The following is a 22,132-nucleotide window of genomic DNA, read 5'->3' on the forward strand; positions in this document are numbered from 1 at the left end:
ATTATTTTATATATTTTTGATTATTTTATTCCTATGACTATTATTAATTCATATTAAAATCAATCTTCCCAGTACAATTTTCACGAGATAATAAATCTGTGTCCCTTTTTTAATCAATCATGCAATCATGAGAATGCTGTCAAAGAGGCGCTTAGGAAACACATTTTTCGCTTCCCTAGCCATAATATGATCTGTAAGATGCAAATTAAATTTTGCATTATGATAGAGGACTTCATTTGCTACAAAAAAGTCTGTGACAGCATATATTTCCGAGTTATACTTTCAAAGATATTAATTCAGGAAGTTCACTGTTTTCGTGTCGATCATCTAAAAATGTCATCTAAAAACTAATATTTCTAAAGTTCTAATATAATGTAATCAATTTTTTTTTTCAAATCTTTGATAAGAAAAATATTTATTTATTTTCTAAATAATTGTCAATCACCCTAATGGCACCAAGTATTGTGTGGAAGTTTTTTAAGGTTGACCCAAAAAGATACAACTCTGTATATACAGTTTGTGTGATGCTAGCATATCGAGGGGAGGAAAAACAGCTAAAATCTGTACATCTAATATGATGAATCATCTTAGGAAGTTCCATCCTCAAGAAATAGCAAAGGAAACAGAATCAAATAAATTGAAAAGGACTTGTACAGAAGCTGGGTGTTCAAGAACAAGCGACAGCTCCCATGAGCCTCCTACTAAAGTGCAACCTACCTTGGAAGTTGTATTAGCAAATGAAAAGTTATGGGATATTAATGATCATAGGGCCAAAGCTAAGCGCTTGTGTATCAAAATTATTTAATTTTTTGTGTTTTTATATTAAAGAAGCTGTGTTTATCAAAGTTATTTCATTTTTGTGTTTTTTATTAATGAAGCTATGTGTTTATCAAAATTACTATTTTGTTTTTTGCGTTTGTTGTATCAAGAAATAGTCAAATCAGCAGCCAGACACTGAAAATGAAGGTAACAATGAAGAAAGTAAAACTATTGCTATAAACCAGTCCATTGGCAAAACTAATTGATGATTTTCTTGGAAGAGATGAAATGGTAGAAATATAAGTGAAAATTAAATTTAATGAGAATCAATTAATTGGCCAAAAGGCCGATTACTGATTAATCAGAAAAAGATCAGATACGGCCAATTAATCGATGCATCCCTAGTATATATATATTTAGGATATAACAAAGCACATGACACAGTTGCATGTGGAAGTTTACTGTACAAGTTGGAGTGTATTGGAATTATGGGCAAGATCATTAGTTGGATTGAGGGATGATTGTGGGACAAGAGGTAGATGGTTATAACCGTTATTATTCAGAGTAGGCCATGGTTATAATGGGGTTCCTTAAAGTTTGTTACTGGGGCCATTCTTGTTTCTGATTTTATTAATAAATTATAAATTGTATAATTTATTTACTTAGTCTTTCTGTGTGTATCTACATATTAAATTATGTGAGTTAACAAGAAGTTACAAATTCTTTTAAATAATTACAGGAAGAGATAAAGGGATCACCATGTCAAAAGGAGGGAGTAAAGAAAGGGAAAAAACATTTCCTGAGAAAGTGAAGGAATTTTTTGGTTTTACAAAGGGTTGTTCTGCATCCTCACCACCTAATCATAAAGTTGAAGAATTTATAGTTAGCCATGAGATTTTAAAGGTAACAAATAATTTTTTGTAATTAAAATCCCATTACATTGAATACTATTTTAATGAAAATTTCACTGAAACAATTTTTTTTTTTTTTTTAACGAAAACCTCAAACACAAGGTATTAGAAAATAGTACAGTCAGTCCTCGTAAAGCACGATAGTTGTGTTCCTAGAAACCCTTGTGCAATATAAACAACAGGCCCTATGGGAAGAATAGGGTTAGGTGCCGACCACCCAAGATTGAACACACATTTGTAACCAAAACATTACCAAACACAATAAATAATCGTAATAAAATACGTACGTATTTTATTACGACTATTACGTAATAAAATATTGCTAATGCTTTTGCTTCTATCGTAAGCAAACTTGTTTTTTGTTTGATTTTCTATCCAAACAGATGACAGCCGTTCCATCTCTTCCAATTCTTTGTCTTAATCTAATGGATTTTAATTACACTTTGAGTTGTTCCTGCTATGAAAGTTGTTTTTATTTTCTCTGCATTCTTTGTAATTCTCGGCGTTGCCTCATTTAGGTCTGTAGCACATGCAATATCACATGGTCTTTCATTTCGCTCAAAGCGTTTCACAATTTCATATTTTTTCTCTATCAACAGAGGCGGACTGGTCATAAGCCTTACCGTGGAAACCCCGGCGGGCCGGAGGCCGGTGTGATTTTGGCCATAAACCATAGTATGAGGCCACTATAAATTTTCCCAGATAAGAATTTTTGACCCAGTCCGCCTCTGTTTATCGATGTTGCTTTTCTTTTTCTCTCTGAATCTGCAGTGTCTTCACCAGGATGCTTCCTTTTCACACCTTTTAAGTATTTTACTCATTTTTAGGGAATAAAGCACAATTACAAAACGAGGAGGCACGCTTGATACACATAAACAAAGCTGCGTGCATGTAGCAACTGAATAAACAACACCGTAAAGGCAGAGATACACTATTAACACCTCACATTTTACTAAAGCACATTTCTAGGGGTTACTACCATAAAACAATAAAAACAATTTCCAGTTGCGTTTCTGCTAGTGGAATCTGTTATAAACTGGTAGTAAACTCGATCTAATTGCATTTGTGATTATACCGATAGCTGGAATTGTGTTGGTTTTTACGTTATTATTGTGAAATGTGTTTCCCCTTCACTGATATAAAAAACATAAATACCGGTACATTTTCAGAATCTTCTCTTCATTCCTATCATGTTGCGTTCGGTTGGGGTGATTCTGCGTTCGACTGCCATTTCTTGTAAACACAAAGGTGAATCATACATAAGCGAATTCGGTTCGTGTTATATAAGATATCGTTCCCCTATTTATAAATCGTGTATGATCGAATTCGTGTAGTGTAAACACGTGTTATACGAGGATTGACTGTATTATGCTGTGCATGGGTTGAAGGTTGAGAAGATGAAAGAAGACATTTGTTGACATTAGACCTGAACAGCTGTAGATTGTAATTTTCCAAAAATACTTACAAAGGAAGGTTGTTTCAGAAAATGGAAGTTGAATGAATAAATGAGGAAAAATAAAAGTTGGTTTTGTGAGTATGAAGTTAGACAATAAAAGGATGCTAACTGGTCGCGGCACGTGTTGGAATGCTTTGGAAGATAGGGTGAAAATTATAGAAGCCAATTCAGAAGAACAGTTTCCATGGAAGTATCTATAGAAAAGGTATGCAGCAGAAACAGAATATCTATGAGACAGAGTGAAATTCTTTTAGAGGTGAGTCATTAATTAACCTAATTGCCCTCTTTTGATTGGAATCAAGAATCCTGAGAGAGGTTTTGGTGGCACCTTCCCAGATGTGGGAACAATATTCAATGGTAGGGCAAATTTGCAATTTGTACAGAGTGAATAGCTGTTTGGAAGAAAAAATAATGCCGAGAGCTAAAGAGAAACCCCAATTTTTTAGATGCAGATGAAGCATATTTGTAATATGCTTATGCCAAGAGAGATAAGAAGTCAGGGTAATTCCCACTACAGATATATGATCTTATCTAGAAATTGGAGTGTCATCAAAGAAAAGCATAGAAGCAGAAGAATCTTTTTTGCGAAAAATAAGACAATATTGGGTTTTGAAGGATTGAAATCAACTAAGTTATCTTTGTCCCACTGTAGAATTATCTGGAGATCACCATTTAAGGAATTGGTATTGGATATTCGAGAAGTTGAAGCTGTTTGTGCAGGACAAGGCTTCTGAAACTGGACGGGGAAATGCAGTGTGCTATCATCAGCAAAACTATGAATACGATTTCAGGTCAATGGAAGAAGGTCATTAATATATAAGAGGAAAAGAGTGAGGAAAAGAATTGAACTTTGGGGGACACCAGCATTAGTGGAGAAGTTAGAAAACAGAGAGCCATCTACCATCACCCTCAGTGAGTGGTCAGAGAGAAAACTGGATAACCAATTACAAAAAACTGTTGGCAAACCATGAGATGGAAGCTTATTTAGAAGACCTTTATGCCAAACAAACATGATCAAAAGCCTTTGAAAACCAAGGCTTTTGATTGTGCTTGTAAAGGCATGCATTTGGTGAGTTTCACCAAACTTTTCCATTGAAAGTATATTTATACTTTCTCTAGTTATAATAAAAACTGTTTTATGGAAAATATAGGCTGCTCCAGGGCCATACTTATAAACAGGCACATGAGGCACTGACCTCGGGTCTCACCATAGAGGGGGGCACTTGCATGGCCTCTGTAATCTCAGTTTTTTAAAGCGATCTTTGTATTGCAATGTTTGTGGTTAAACAGATTGGTAAAAATAATTGTTTTTTTCTGATTATATTTATATGTGCAAGTTTTTTTTCTTTTTTGACTCTGGACCTCTGGTATCTTTAAAGTGGGCCCCGTAAGAGCTTAGCACCTCTGGTCTCAAGAAGTGTAAGTACGGTCCTGTGCTGCTCATAAAGTAACTTAACATGAAAATACAGTAGACTCCTAAATGCCCAGAGGTGGTTTAACCAGGTTGTGGATAGAAAAACAAAAAAAATATATATATATATCTGGACGAAAAAAAAAAATATTTAAATGGCTTAAAAAAATCTATTACAGTACCTAGTTACAATAATTTATTTTTAATTTAAACACTTTTAAAAATAATATGATGGGAACATTTTTGAAAAATGTTTGCCACCAAATGTGAGCGTTAATACAACCAATGGGTAATTCAAAATTTTAAAGAAATTAAAAAAAAAACAAAAAAAAACTGGTTATATAAATTAAACAAGGAAGGTAATTTGTTGTCATTTTGGAAACATATGACAGTATTTGATGGAATTTAAGTATTGTGGACATCAATCAGAAGCACAACGTTACAAATATCTTTTTGGAAAATATATATACCTGCAAAAGACAAAGAATTATTAATAATGACATATTATATGATTTAAGACAGATTGAATGTTTTGAAATTTTAGATGAAGAAGCAGTTGTGTGGCTGAATTTGGATAAAAGTTTAATCTGCCACAAAACGTGGCAAATTAAATAGTACATAGTGTTATGAATGAAGAAGAACCACACAAAGACAAAAATCAGAGGGCACTGAAGAAAATCTATTGCCAATGGATAAAATCTTGCATAGTACTGCTTTGTCTCACATGGTGGCTCTTCTTGACTGTGTAGAGCAAGATGATGACATTGCTCTAGCTGTCAAGATAATGTTACGTAATTTACGTAATACGTTCAAGATAATGTTACATAATAATTTATTATTAATTTTTTAAAATATTAAATGCACATTGTTCATAATCACGATTTTTTTTGTGGATTATCTGGGGAAAATAATTACCCAACCTTCCGGTTAATTGGGAATCCACTGTATGCATATAAACGTGTTAAACTGTATACAAGAAATTAGTAACCAAGTTTAATTATATGAGCCTCAATTTACATTGCTATAAATGTTGCTGAAAAATGTCATCCTATGGCATCAATAACAGCTCCAATTTGAGTAATAAACACATTATCTTCATTTGGATCATCTGAGTTGCACAACAACTTTTAGATCATGTCTGTAGACACAGATTTTTAGATAACCCTGCAGCCAGTATTTAGTAGGGTTCTCATCTGGATTGTGAGATGGCTCCTTTATTTCAAAAGTTCTACTGATGTTTCTTTAATCAAAATATTCTGCTATTAATGCCAAAACTCTCCAGTGAATATGTAGGGATGTCTCATCCTGTTGAAAGATCACCTGATCCTCTCCCAGTCTCTATCTCTATATCTCAAGTCTACAATGACATCATAAATCCAACATATCCACACATATCTCTATCCGTCGTAGATAAAATAAAGTATCCATTAACAATTTATTCTTCAAAAAGTTAGTTATAAAATTGAATGTGAGATTACATCATACTGTTATTGTTTTGTGAATGGTTTTACAGTTATTACTGTATTTTCTGGTGTATAAGATGCACCCCAAATTTTTAATAATAAAATGTGGAAATAAATAAATCACAATTCCTTTTTTCATATAATTATATTTAAACATTTAAGAATTAAGAATTATAACTATAAGAAATTTAATAATGTAAAATTGAATCCAAGAGCCATTATCAATTAAAATCCAGGATGGTCACCTTTCATTCTCACTACCAAAATTAATTTCACTGTCATTCTGTTCATCTTCATCATCCGAATGTTCATACAAAAAATTGTCTCCCATCCTGTCTAACGAATTGCTGATCCCGCACTTTTTAAAAGAGTTCTGTACTATTTCCTTTTTTACTTTGTCCCAGGAATCCTTAACCCACTGACACACCTGTGCAATACTTGGCCGTTCAGTGCTCCTCTGGCTGTATATTCATGGCTTTCTGTGTTTATCATCCAACAGTTCCACTCTTATCTCATGTATGTTTTAAAGGGTTTGTTGAGAGATGCATCAAGTGGTTGAAGCTGAGAAGTCAGCCCTCCCGGAATTACAGCCAATTCTATGTTGGCTTCTTTAAATTTTTTAAAAATTAAATCTTTAATCAAGGTGGGGCCTGACCATTGCCTTATACAAGGTAATAATCACCTCCTTATCCCTGCTAGAAAAATTCCTGTATATCATTGACAAGACACCATGAGCTGCTCTTGCAGCCCATCTACACTGCTCAGAGAACTTCATATCTGCCTGCACAATTACCCCGAGGTCCCTTTCATTCTCTACCACTGTCAGTGTAGTACCACAGAGTTGATACGTTGCTCTGGGGTTGCTGTTTCCCATATGTAGTACTTTACATTTGTCAATGTTAAACTTCATTTGCCACCTCTCAGCCCATCTGCTCAACCTTTCCAGATCCTGTTGCAGCAGCATAGCCTCAGTAGTGTCCTTAACAACCCTGCCAACCTTTGTATCGTCTGCAAACTTGGACATTAAGCTTGATATACCATCACCAATATCATTTATAAATACAGAAAACAATAATGGACCCAACACTGAACCCTGAGGGACTCCACTAATAACATTAGTCCACAATGAGCAGTGTCCATTGATTACCACTCTCTGTCTTCTCCCCCTCAACCACCCTTTATCCATAGCAGCAATTGCCTCCAATGCCACACTGCCCCAATTTGTGCAGCAGTGTTCCATGTGCAACAGTATCAAAAGCCTTTCTAAGATCCAAATATATAATATCAAAGTCATTCCCTGCATCCAGTTCTTTTGTGACTGCATCATAGTATCCAATCAAATTGGTCAGTCAAGATTTTCCCTTAACAAAACCATGCTGCGTCCAAGCTATAACTGAAGTCTTGTCTAGATGATCCTGCAGTGCTTCTTTAACCAGTGCCTCCATTAATTTTCCTGGAACAGAAGTTAAACTCACAGGTCTATAATTACTTGTGTCAGTCTTTGATCCTCCTTTGTGAATTGGTGTCACATTTGCACATCTTCAGTCTATGGGTACTAGGGCTTGCATAAAACCGATAAATTTCAAAACCGAGTTTAACTGAAGTTTACTCTTAAAACCGGTTTTCAAACCGATTTTCTCAGACTTAGGGAAAATAATTAAAAGCTTATAACACAGGTATTTATTTTATCTTGGATAGATTGTACAAATCATAATCAAATCTTTTAAACAAAATCTATCACCTCTTATAGTAAAAAATATAAAAATAATTAAAATACTCCAAAAAAGTAACCAGCTTGAGATTATACAAAATTACAAATTGTATTCAAATCCTTTGAATAAAAACTATCTTCTTGTATAGTAAACAAAAAAATAATAAGCCCTATAATAATACTAATAATAAATAAATAAAAATAATCTGAAAAAAAAAACAGCTTGGGGAAATTACTTTACTATTTATTGCTCAGCTTTTTTCTGAAAATGACCCTTTAAAAAACACAGTATACCAAGCATTTTTCCTGATAGACTTGACCATATTTTTGTATTAAAGAGACCAGTGATGGAAAACACTCTCTCAGATTGGACACTTGTTGGTTTAATGATCAGCAGTGCTCAATAAACTTTCTCCAGCTTTTCACTTCTACTGCTAATTGCCTCCAAAATTTTAAATTCTTTGCTGATTTCCAATTCACTCGGATATTTTGAAGGCTCTTCATCGGAACTAGACGAGTCTTTGTTTTCTTCTAAAAGAACAGTTCATTTATTTTCAGTTTCTTCATTCAACGCTAAGACTCCTTCGGAATGTTTTGCAAATAATCTCTGATAAATCTCTTCAGCATGCTTTTTCAAAACTTGCTTACTTGGAAAATCAAAAGTTCTTGAACCTGAATCTTCTTTCCTAAACTTTTTGGGGTTGTATAGATAGCTCAGCAAAGCCACAGTTTGGCGATTTCGTCTTGCATTGTAATGCTGCAAAAGGCTTTGGGGAAACTTTAAAGCAAATGGGTTTTCTGCTGTATCAAGCTTAGCAAGCAGAAATTCTGTTGAAGACTCTGCTTTAAGTAAGTCTGTATCTTCTGAGGTTATAGCCTTCAGAATCATTTCAACTGGTCGCAAAGTTTCACATAGCAATTCAAGTGTTTTCCAGTCATTGTCAGACACAGCTTCAGTTGACAGTACTGCACATAGAGCATTTGGAATGCAATTTTTCAATTTCAAAAATCTCTCAATCATACAGAATGTGCTATCCCATCTAGTCTTGCAATCTAATATAAGTTTATATTCTTTCCCATTAAATTTTGCTTTAATAAAATTTTGTAATATGTCATTTTTGGTAGGCGATTTTTGAAAAAGCTTGCAAATTTTTCTGACTTTGTTAATAGTTTGTGCAATATTGGCCATTGGATTGAAGAAATAAATGAGCTTTTCGGTAAAGTCGGTTTGATAAAGCATGCCTTGCTATCTTTCTTCAACTTCTTCATCATCACTACTTTCTTCATTATTTTCATTTTCTTCATTGTCTTTGGGAGACTCAGAGACTGTGGCACCATAATTGATTGCTTTTTCATAAAGTACATCTATAACTGACAGATGTATACAATGGGCTATACATTGTTGATGATTAGGTGTAATTTGCTTGCCAAACTTAATCATCATTGCTGCTCCATCGGTGGTGCAGGCAACAATATCCTCATCCAAGTTCAAACCAAATTCCTTCAATTGTCCATTCACAATTTGCTCAGTTCTGCTATCAAGTGAACCATTAATCTCAATAAGACCTAATGACCAATGATTGTCTTTTGAATGCACATTTATATTCATACACCTTTTATTTTGTATAGACGTATATTCGTTTAGAGTCAATGAATACCATGCACCCAAAACCTCAGAATTTTTGAAATGCTGAATAAGTTCTTTCTTAGTTTTATAATAATTCAGAACCATATTTTTAATTCCATTCACAGAGGCTGGAGGTGATTTATCGTATTTATTTCTCTGAAGGTGAAGGCTTGATTGTATAAACTCACTCTTGGCAATTGAATTAAAAGAAAATCCATCTAAAGCAGCTAATTTTGAAATATCTTCTTCCATAGATTTTTTTAACGATAAAGTTTTCTAATGTTCTTACCATTTTGACAGGAGGTTCACTGTTATCTTGTTTAATGTCAATCTGATTCATTTTCTTTAAATGCAACATCAAAGATGATGTAGATCCTCCAGACGACTTCATTATCTTCTGACATTTCGAACATTGTGCTTCATCTTTGCTTTTTCGAGCAAAATAATTCCATACATTTGATTTCATCTTAGACATATTAAGAGTAATAAATATAAATTAGTAGGAATTTATATTACCCACAATTTTAAATAAAAATAGTGACGATAACAAAGGCACAATACTATGCATCACTCCCGCAAGCACTGAATGAAGAGTCTAAACGAGGCAAGTTTCAAAATTTTCATGAAAGAAATTTTTTATTTATTTACTTGCAATTTTTTTTTCCCCACTTAAATCTATTGTATTTTCAAAATTACATAAAAGCTAAATTTGGTGAAGCTGCTTTTTGGAGAACATTTGATTGCAAATTTAATAGGAATAAAGAAGCAAAAAACTTTCTACGATTGAAATTTGATGCAATATTCAGCGAATCTGTTTCTAGTGAGTAACCATCGATAAGGTGCATTCCATAACTTGCCTGGCAAACAAGATAGATGGAACGGAGAAATGTTGATCATTTTCTTTTACACTATCACTCCGACTCACTCAGTCATAAATGAGTACACCTGTATCGTGCCATGATACAGGTGGGAAGATAAAAGGTACCCCTCCTATATTCGGGCCACTTGCCCATGAGATTCCTACCTAAACATAACATAAAATAAAAAACATGTTTAAAACATAAAGCAGTTGAACGATCCAGACAAATGAACAAACAAAATAAAATGTGCGTAACAAAAAACTATATTCGAGGGCTAACTAAGAAAATATTCGAATCCGGTTTTAGAAGCTCGGTTTCGGTTTTAACAACTCAATATGAAAACCGATTTAACCGGTTTTATAAAACCGGTTTGCAAGCCCTAATGGGTACCTTCCCTGAGTCCAAGGAAGCTCTCATAATTATGACTTAGAGTTTGCTTACTTCTTTTGCTGCCTCCTTTAATATAACTGGATAGATCCCATCCATCCCAGGTGCCTTTCTTGTGTTTATCTTCAACAATTGCTCCTCCACTTTACTCTCAGTAATTACAAGATTATCTAGCTTACTGCCAGAGTTGAATACACCTCTGGCATTCCCCTTGCTGAATAACTCCTCGTGTGAATGTCGATGCAAAATATTCATTTAGCTTGTTAGCTACCTGAGCAGAATCATCAACAGTTGAACCATCGATATCAAGTGGGCCAATCTGATTCATCCCCTTCCTTCTAGAGTTTACATAAGTAAAGAACTCTTTGCTATTTTTCTTTGCATCCTTTGCCAAAGATTTCTCGTAATCTGCCTTCGCCTGCCTAACCTCCTTTGTAACTTGGTTACAGATCAACTTATATCTATCATAGGCTTCTGTGTCACGTGTTAATTTATATGTATCCCATGCATTTTTCTTCTCTGCCATATGTTTCATTAGTTCATCTGACATCCATTTAGGCCTAAACCTTGAACAATATTTCTTAGTTGGTATGTAAAGCCTAGTAGCTTCCAAGATAAGTTCTTTGAATGCTTCCCATTTTGAATTTTCTGTTGGTAACATCATCAGTTGGTCCCACTGTATAGAATTTAAATACTGCCTCAGACCATCGTAGTCACCTTTATGAAAGCAAAAACCCTTCCCTTTACCCCTGATGGTAGTTACCTCTTTGAGTAAATCCCACTTCAACACACTGTGATCACTGCCATCTAGTGGTTCCTTTATCTGCAGGTTTGTAATGCATGAAGAATCACTGCTGATAATCAGATCAAGAGTATTACTCTTTCTAGTTGCCTCCCGAACATGCTGATGTAGAAAACAATCATCTAATAAATCCACAAAAGCCTTTGCTAGTGTGTGAGTGACCAACCCACAAATTCCAGTCAGTATCTGGGAAATTAAAATCCTTCATTATAAGACTCCCTGATATACTGGCCCACTCTATTTCCCTGTACGGTTTCTTATTATACTCATCAGAGTCATTAGGCCTATAGCACACTCCTACTCTCAATTTTGATCTCCCAATGCTGTTGTCTCACCAAACTGACTCGACACTGTACTGTCCAGCGATGTCGACTGGCTTCACTTCCTTGGATTTTATGTGTTTCTTAACTAATAGCATAACCCCTCCTCCCTTCCTATCCTTTCTGTACACATTGTACTCCCCAAATTCCAGTTCTGCATTCCGTATGTCTGTGTGACACCACGTCTCTGATATCCCAACAATATCAGCGTTTGATGTTGTGAGCAATATCTCAAATTCATCAAATTTATTAACCAAACTCCTAGCATTTGTGTACACACAAGTATACATGTATCTGTTCCTATTCTTAGCTACTCTAACACAACCCATGTGTTTACTTGTACCACAATGACTCCCTGCAGTCCCAGAGACTGCTGGGAGTCATTGCTTACATGATCTAGAAACGTTGAGCAGATGGGCTGAGACGTGGCAACTGAAGTTTAACATTGACAAATGTAAAGTACTGCATATGGGAAGCAGTAACCACAGAGTAACGTATCAACTCTGTGGAACCACACTGACAGAGGTTGAGAGTGAAAAAGACCTGGGGGTAATTGTGCAGGCAGGTATGAAGTCTTCTGAGCAGTGCAGATGGTCTGCAAAAGTAGCTCATGGTGTCTTGTCAATGATATACAGGAATTTTTCTAGCAGAGATAAGGAGGTGATTATCCCCTTGTATAAAGCAATGGTCAGGCCACACCTTGAGTACTGTATACAGGTCTGGAGGCCTCATTTTAAGAAAGATGTAGAGCTGTTGGAACAAGTACAGAGAAAGGCAACAAGATTAGTGAATGGAAGAAAGAGTTGCTCTTATGAAGAAAGGCTTAAGTTTTGCAAATTACAGTGTCTGGAGACTAGGCACCTGAGAGGTGGATCTGATTGAAGTGTATAAAGCCTTGAATAGTTTGAGCATGCTTAATGCTGATGGGATTCTTCCTCTTGCTCAGGATAATTGCCTGAGAGGGCATAAATTCAAATTGAGGAATACAGTTATAGGATAGATATATGGAAGTTTGCCTTTAGCCAGTGGGTGGTTGATTGCTGGAACAAACTTCCATCTGTTGTTGTAGAAGTTGATCGCTTAAACCGATTCAAAGCAGTACTAAAAGTACCTAAAAGTTATATATTACAGAATGACGTACCACCTGACCAAAGGATTACCCTACATTCTGGAGGAATACATCATCAACCTAGCAGGGAATAGAAGAGAAGAAAGGACCAGACTTGAGAATCATATGCAGCAGGCATGGCAGGAAAAGTGGTCTGCTTCAACAACAGGGGAAATTACCAGGAAGTTCCTGCCTACAGTTGGATGCATGTATCCTGGAGCCCCCCTCTTGGTTCCACCGAGATCTAACGTTTCTCCTGATGGGCCATGGTGCCTTCAACGCCAAGTTAACTTATTTTCGAATAATGGAAGACCCCCTCTGCACATGTGGAGAGACAGAAACATGATCCCACATTATGTACAGCTGCGACCATTATGAGGACCTCTGCTGTCGACTTATGACGGAACTCACATATCTACCAGCAGGACTGGAGCATCGCCTTCTGGACTCAAGGGAGGAGTTCCTGGCCTTCATGAAGTTTGCGCAAGAGGTTTTCTAGGCAGAGGACACTTATTGTTATTCATCACAACTAAAGCCAGTAACTAAATGAAATAACTTCAACCTAATTGAACAGAAACATTCAAACAGAAAGATTGAGCTAACCACACTAAGGACCTTCAGCAACGGGACCAGGACTGGACATGGAATCGACGCAGTCCATTGCTCACCTATCTCAAGATCCCTCTGCAGCAGAAGACACCAGTGATCACCAAGTTAGACCTGACTCTACACATGACTCTCCTGAACCTGACACCAGTGGCTGTGACCTCTGAGGCATTCACCGGACATGACTATTGCTGCAGCTTGCCAAGGCCATTGGCCTCCCCCCATTGGCTTCCACCAGTGCACTGTTGCACAGTACTTTCTTTCTACTTCCTAGGTGAGGGGGAAGGAGAAGTCTGTTGTCTCCTCGCCACCCCATTTTCTTCCCTCTGGTGAGAAATGGGTATGTCTCACTGACTTTCTGGGGTCGCCTTCTCTATTGACCCCACCTCTGTCTTACTCCCCAGTCTTCAGTCTCCTCACCCTCTCTCTAATTTTGCGACTGTGTCTAATGAAGCCAAAATTATTCCAAACCCACACTCAAAAACTTAAGTCAACCATGCAACAACTCTATTACCATTCGGTCTAACCCCTTTCAGCATAAATTATAGTAACTTTTTTTTTAAGGTCCTAGCCACTGAAATCTCAGGAAATTAGGTGGTAGGACCTGCCAGGGTAAATATAACTATACTGGGTGTACCTGGTCTCCCTCCACGAGGCCAAGTGTGACAACGATGGATCCCATTAGGGCCCAACGGCTAAAAGGCCAGATGAACAATGGTACAAAACATTACAAATCACAATATCCATACACTTTTAAATCTCTGGCCTTTACAGTGTACTGTATCACACAACAATGTGTACTACTTGGATATGGGGGGGGAACCCCTTGGTGCCCTTTGACCCAGAAACACTTTACACTTCTTCTCTGTTGGATTTTCTTCTCTAGATATTGAGGGCAGACAAGGTATTATTAATGTAGTAGTGGTAATGGCAGATGTTGCAAGAAAGCAAGCTTATATAGTATCAACCCAAAAAAAAAAAAAAAAACCTACACAGTTCACCCATTTGTACCCTCCAAGAATTTGTCAAACCCATCCACTTCTACAACAACAGATAGAAGCCTGATCCAACAATCAACCACCAGCTGACTGAAGGCAAACTTCTGCACACATATCCTGTAATCATCCTTCCTCAATTTGAATTTATGCCCCTGCATCTATGTAAGCTCGGAGAGTGGAAAAATGTCATTAATATTTAGCTTACTGGATCCATTCAAGGCTTTAAACACCTCAGTGAGATCTCCCTGCAGGTGCATAATCTCGAGACACTGCAATTTGCAGAAACTGAAGTCTTTCTAGATAAGAGCACACTTTTGTCCCCTTCACCAGTCTGGTTGGCCTTCCCTGTGCCCATTCCAGCAGATCTACATCCTTCCATGTACATACTGTATACAGATCTGATTCCTTCAGATCTGTATACAGTATGCAATGATATACTTTTGTCAATGATATACTTTTGTATACAATGCACAGTAGACCAGTGCAAACCTTAAAAAGAGACTTGCTACCTGTACGAACTCCAGTTACTATGACTACCGCCATTCGAATTGTCTATTAAAATGCAAGGCGTATTTGTAACAAGCTAGACACCATCGAACAGCTTCTCTCTAAAACCTTTGATATTCTCTGCATTGCCGAAACGAGGCTTGGGAATGGGTGGGATTCCCTTACCTGCGCTCCTCAGGCTGGGTACCAGATGTTCTGTTCCACTAGAGAGGATTGTGGAGGGGGATCGCAGTACTCTACAATACCATTATCTTCTCATTGGCACATTCTGTGGTAACCCAATCCCTTGCATTTGAAGCTGCTATGGTGTCCCTCAAGCTCAACGCCAACCTGATAGACATAGCAACAGTATATATTCCACCAGGCCCAAACAGTGACATCATTGAAGATGTGATCCACTGGCTGATAAATCACCTCCACGCCTCTGCTAAGCACATTATTTGTGGAGATTTCAATCTTCCACCTACTCTCACACATCTTAGCAGGAAACTCAGCAGTATGGATTCACTGGGTATCGGCCTACTTAACTGCCACCCCACGAGAGGATCTAATCTGTTGGATTTGATATTCTCTTTAGCACCATGCGACCTTGAAGACAGTCCTCACAATCTATTTCAATCCGATCACGAACCAGTTGCCATACTCCTGCACTTAGCCACACCTAACTTCGATATCCAAGGCCCAAAAAAGAAAAAAAGACACCACAGCACCCAAATTCAACCCCAGGGGCTCACATCTGGTGAGTATGGGCTGGCACACCCAGGGTCCTGAGCTGGATATCATAATTCTTCTCTTTCTTGGTTAGGGTGATTCCCTTCTACTTCTCTCTTTCTCTCTCTCTCTCAGGGCAATTGGGGAATTTTTTTTTTTTTTGGCTGTTGCAGCATATAGCTAATAATAATAATAAAATTCATTGATCCACCACGATGTCTCCAAGCTGCATCCTCGATACCTTGGGAGGCTCTCAATAATTGTGATCTCGAACTAGCTGTGGACCTCATGATGAGATGGATTCAAACCATTGCAAGTTGTGGTGCTACAAAGACTGTCTGCATCACTTCCCGTTCGAGAGCTTGGTGGACACCAGCATTGAACAACACCTTTCAAGAAAAACAAAATCTGCTTAGGAGATGGAAAGAGTCAGGTGCTATACAAGATCGTATTGCCTTCTCCAGAGCCCAGGCAGTGTTCAACTGCCAGAAATCATTTGTATTTAAATGCAACCCTACGAAAAGGCAAATTGTTTTATGACTCTCAGCACACAGGAATTCCTAAAACACTGGCCCTTGAACTGTGGATGTACCACATTGCATGGTTCTAAAACACTGTGGCCCCGATGTACCTAGGCAACTTACCCATCAACAACGTTTGTACTGATATGCTCGCCACCGTTCGCATCACGAGGAAGCAGCTTATAACTGCTATAAATGGATTGCCGCCCACTGCAACTGCAGGCCCTGATCTTGTGCCACAATTCATGATCAAATGTCTTTGCTTGTTTATCATCGATCTTCTGCTATCAATTTTTAACACAGCACTATTTTCCCTCTCTCTGGAACAGATATGATGTGAGGCCACACCCTAAATGCTAATCTGCAGCCCTCATTAAACAGTTCAGGCCAATCTCTCATTCTTCCAGCCTCTTGAAGCTCATGGAGAAGACATTACTTTCAACCATCACCAATCAAATAATGCCTCACAACCCCCCCCCCCCCACAGATTCACTATGCCATTCCAGGAAGATCCACAGTCACCAATTTAACATCCATAACCAACACCATTCTCAGTGCACTAGAAGCTAAAGCAGAGCGTGCTGTCATATACATCAACCTGGAAGCTGCCTTTGACTCCATCAGTATCCCCTCGCTTGTTCACTTCCTAGAAAATTACTTTTTCATAAAAGGTGACATGTTGTGGTTTATCATGACCCTGCTCTCTGACAGAACCATTCTTCTTAAAGTGGATCAACGCAATCTAGAGAAATATCACTGCGGGAGTTCCCCAAGGTGGAGTCCTCTGCGGAGCATTGTTCACTGCAGTTATTATTCTGTTTGTGCAACAGAGAGAAGTCATACTCTGCTATGCTGATGATATTAAGATATATACTCAGATTAACCTCGGCAAACATCCCTCAAACATCAATGAAAAGTTACACGACTTAGGATCCTATCTCCATCAATTTGGCCTCCTGATTAACCCTGCCAAATCAGCCCAAATCGTCTTTTCTCTGAAGCGCCAACCCACCGAAATCCAAGCTTCTCTAGACGGCATTCCCATTCCAGTGGTCAACATGCATTTGGACTTGGGAGTCGTCTTTGATTATAAACTGAGCTTCAACCCCCACATTGACAAACTCATAGCAAAATTCTGTCAAATGCGCTGGACCACAAAACAACAACTGCTCCACGTTAGGGATCTGGATGTGACTCATCGGTACGTATACACCTCAGTATACTGTATCGTATTATATGCCTTGTAAATTTGGGGGGGCTGCAGCCCCTACCAACATCAAGCACGTGTACTCCAGGGAGATTGCTTTCTTGCATCACATACCACTACTACTACTACTCTGCCGAATACTAGCTCCTTCGTTGGATCATGCATAAACATTGTCGTCCACCCCAGCAAAGGACAACTGCAGTGGCAGTCTCACTAAATTTTGCTCAACTTCCAGATCTTGTATTGGAAAAATGTCTTGTTCTCACTGCCAAAATGACAACCAGAATGATCTTGGAGCCAAGCATCTTGGAACTGTGCAGGTAGAGAATCCCTCTACCCGGACTGAGGTCAGCTTCCACGCTCACAGTGCACTATAACAGACTAGCCCTTAGTGACCATTTTTTCCCCAGGGAGATGCTCCAATCAATTGACGGCGACCTCTGCAGGTTTGCAAAGGATTGGGGGTACTGAAGACAGATCCTTAAGAGCCCGAACTTGGCCAGGCAAACTGCACATTGATATGGGCAGCATATTAATGCCCAATATATTGTAATGTTCAGAGTACGACATCTTTATGAATGTTTTGTGAATAAAGTCAAGAATATATGAATATAAATATTAATATAAATATAATATAGATATATATATCTATATCTATATTATATTTATATTGTCCAGATATAAATCTGAATATAAATATGAATATATTTATTAACATTGTAAATACTGTCAAATGCTTAATATTATGTAAATAATCTGACATTGATTCTATTGTTGGCTCTGGGGGGGTGAGCCCGAACCTTAATGTGGGCCCTGTCCCTCCAAAGGCTATTGTCCACCAGCCAATGTAAAACCCCTGGCATTGCTGCTGTGAAGGGTGTATTGTATATACCATTTTTGTATACAATAAAGATTATATATATATCATTGACAAAACCCCTTGAGCTGTCCTAGCATGTCTGCACTGTTCAGAGAATTCGTCTTACTGCACAATTACCCCCAGATTTTTTCATTCTCCATTATCGTTAGTGTAGTACCACATAGTTGATAAGTTACTCTGGGGTTACTGCTACCCATACCCAGTACTTTACATTTGTTAATGTTAAACTACCATTTCTCAGCCCATCGACCCAATTATCCTAGATCTTGTTGCAGTAGCTCACCCTGATGACTGTGATTAACCAACCTGCCAACCTTTGTATCATCTGCAAACTTAGACATATTGGTATACCTTCATCAGTATCATTGATAAATATTGAAAACAACAATGGGCCTAGCACTGAACCCTGGGAAACTCCACTAATAACATCCACAAGTGCAGTGCCCATTGATAACCACTCTGTCTTCTTCCACTTTATCCCTTTATCATCCCTTTATCCATAGCAGTAACTTGCCATTAATGCCACATTACTGCAGTTTGTACAACAGTCTTTTATGCGCAGTAGTATCAAAACCATCCTGAAAGCCAAATATATGATGGCAGAATTATTTTTTGCATCCAGTTTGTTGGTTACAGCCTTATAGCATTAACTCATCAGATTGGTTAGACAAGACCACCCCTTAACAAATCCATGCTGTGATTGCAGTATAATTGCATGCCTGTCCAGATGGTCTTGCATTAGTTCTTTAACCAGTGATTCCATTATTTTCTCTGGAACAGACTTTAAGCTAACAGGTGTGTAATTACTCATGTCACCTTTTGATCCCCCTTTATGAATTGGGGATATATTTGCACATTTACAGTTAAGGAAATGTGCAAATATATGATGCTCCCATAATTATGGTTAAGGGTTTGCTTACTTTCTTTGCTGCCTCCTTTAATATAACTGGATAGATCCTATCCTCCCCAGGTGCCTTTCTTATGTTTAACTTCAGAAATTTCTCCTGCACTTTCCTTTCAGTTATCACAAAGTCATTTAGTTCCTCATTAGAGTTTGATAAACTTCTAGCATCTCCTTTCCTAAAGAATTCCTCGTGTGTGAGTGTTGTGCAAAATAGCTGTTCAATTCAATAGGAATTTTAAAAGTTAAGGGTAGGAGGTTTCAGTAAAGTGCATTATGACAGTCTAAAATGCTACATGGTCTAAATGGGAAGACAGCATGCAGCAAGAAAACACTGGAGAATTTGTTTAACTTGAAACCTGCTGTCATAGAAGCTACATATGCATAAATGCTATTAAGAAAATATGGTATGAGGATGATGTTGAGGTGGGTGAATAACAAACAAGCTAGTTAATAGAGCAAAAGAGGATACCATGTAGAATAGCAGCATTTAAAAGCATTGAAACATGTAATGTGCTGGCAGAGGCTGAGTATGAGAAATCACCAGCTAAGTGCAAAGAAAGATATTAAAGAGTTATGCTTAGGTAAATGAAAAGAATAAATCAGAGTGAACTCTTGATGATGTATCAATAAATTCATTGATAACTGGGCTGATGAGCATAATGAGTACTTCACATCAGTCTTTACAGATGATAGTTAGCCCTTTATGTGAGGTGAAACTTTTTTTTTTTTTTTTTTATGTGAACCCCAAACACGAGAGGTATTAGAACCTATAGTACTTAGTACCGTGCTTGGGTTTGAGGTTAAGAAGACGAAAGAAGATATTTGTTGACATTGGACTTGAACTTCTGTAGATTGTAATTTTCAGGAAATACGTATGAAGGAAGGTTGTTCCAGAAAACGGCAGTTGAAAGAATAAATGAGGAAGATGAAAAGTTGGTTCTGTGGGTTTGAAGTTGGACAGTAAATGGATGTTGGCTAGTGGCGGCACGTGTTCGGACTGTTTTGAAAGAGAGAGCAGGAATTATAGAAACCAATTCAGAAGAACAGTGCCCATGGAAGTATCTGTAGAAGAGGCATGCAGCAGAAACAGTGCGTCTATGAGAAAGCGAGTGGAGAGACTCTGTTAGAGATGAATCATTAATTAACCTAACTGCCATCTTCTGAATGGAATCAAGAAGCCTGAGAGAGGTTTTGGGGGCACCACCCCAGATGTGGGAACAATATTCCATGGCAGGGCGGATTTGCGATTTATGCAGAGTGAGCAGCTGTTTGGAAGAAAAGTAACGCCGAGAGTGAAAGAGAAAACCAAGTTTTTTAGATGCAGAGGAAGCAATATTTGTAATGTGCTTGTGCCAAGAGAGATTAGAAGTCAGGGTAATCCCCAAAAGAGATATATCATTTTGCCTAGAAATCGGAGTGTCACTAAAGATAAGCATAGGAGCAGAAGAATCCTTTTTGCGGCGAGATATAAGACAAGACTGAGTTTTAGAAGGATTGAAATCAACTAAGTTGTCTTTGCCCCACTGGAGAATTAACTAAGTTGGTATTTAAGGAATTGGTAGCAGATTTTCGAGAAGTTGAAGCTGATTGAGCAGGACAAGGTTTCTCAAAATGGAAAGTTGAATGCAATGTGCTATCATCGGCAAAACTATGGATAGGATTTCCAGTCAATGGAAGAAGGTCATTGATATACAAGAGGAAAAGAGTGGGGGAAAGAACTGAACCTTGGGGGACACCGGCATTAGTGGAGAAGTTAGAAGACAGGGAGCCATCTACCATCACCCGCAGTGAGCGATCAGAGAGAAAACTGGATAATCAATTACTAAAAACAGTTGGCAAACCATAAGATGGAAACTTGTTTAGAAGACCTTTATGCCAAACACGATCAAAAGCCTTTGATATGTCAAGAGCAACTACTTGTGTTTCACCGAACCTTTCCATTGTATTAGTCCATAAATGGGTAACATAAGCCAGAATATCTCCAGTGAATCGACACTGGCGGAATCCATACTGGTGATCGTTGATCAGACGGAAGGTTTCTAGGTAGTTTAAGAGTTGGCGGTTAATTGATTTCTCCATTACTTTAGAAAGAGTAGAAGTAATTGCAATGGGACGATAATTGGATGGGAGGGATTTGTCACCCTTTTTAGGAACTGGCTGGATATGAGCAAATTTCCAAGCAGAAGGAAAAACACCTTTGGAATAAGAAAGTGAAAAAAGGTGGCAAAGAATAGGAGTAAGTTCAGGAGCACAGGTTTTGAGAACAAGTGGAGAAATACCATCAGGACCTGGAGCTTTCTTAGCATCAAGATTCATCAAAATCCTTCTGATATCCTTTTGACGGAAGACCACAGGAGGCATTGAATGGAGCGTGTTGGGTATGGTGGGAGGTGTTTTACCAAGACCATTAATACATGAGCTGGAAGAAAAATGGGATGCTAGCAGGTCAGCTTTATCCTTGGCTGAAGTGCCAACAGAACCATCTGGTTTGGACAGGTGGGAGCAAAGATGGGCAAAAGTTGCGGTCAATAGCTTTGGCAAGAGACCAGAATGCTCAGCTACCATTAGGGCAAGAAGCAAGTTTTCTACTCTTAGCCTGTTCAAACTCTAGTTTGGACTGATTAATAACTGCTTTACAACTGTTGCGAGCTTTGGTGTAGGCAGAAAATGAAACTGAAGAATTAGAAACAAGCCAATTACGATATGCAACATTCTTCTCTTGGACAGCCTTAGCACATTTTTTGGAAAACCAAGGTTTAGATAAAGGACGAGATTTTAAAGTGGAGTGTGGGATAAGGGATTCCATTCCTGCAAGAATAATTTCACTGACACGATCTGAGCAAACGTTGACATCAGAAGTTTTGAAACAGTAATCCGACCAAGGAAAAGAAGAAAAGGAGTCTCGCAGGTCATCCCATTTTGCATTCTTGTAATGCCAAACAACACGTGGTTGGGAATAGCCATGAGATAAAGGTTCCATTGG

General features: G+C 37.9%; 1 protein-coding gene across 2 annotated transcripts in view; it reads left to right on the forward strand.

The window, feature by feature from the left end:
- gig (TSC complex subunit tuberin) overlaps nucleotides 1-22,132 on the forward strand; it is a 613,633-nt gene that overhangs the window by 37,325 nt on the left and 554,176 nt on the right. For both annotated transcript variants that reach the window (XM_090372592.1, XM_090372593.1), the window contains exon 2: nucleotides 1,499-1,662. In XM_090372592.1, the coding sequence (XP_090228718.1) occupies nucleotides 1,519-1,662 (144 nt within the window). In that variant the 5' untranslated portion in view covers nucleotides 1,499-1,518. The remainder of the gene's footprint in view (nucleotides 1-1,498; nucleotides 1,663-22,132) is intronic.

This window comes from Mastigoproctus giganteus, chromosome 4, assembly GCF_048544385.1.
Source record: "Mastigoproctus giganteus isolate SK-2022 chromosome 4, ASM4854438v1, whole genome shotgun sequence".
In the NCBI taxonomy this organism is placed as follows: Eukaryota; Metazoa; Arthropoda; class Arachnida; order Uropygi; family Thelyphonidae; genus Mastigoproctus; species Mastigoproctus giganteus.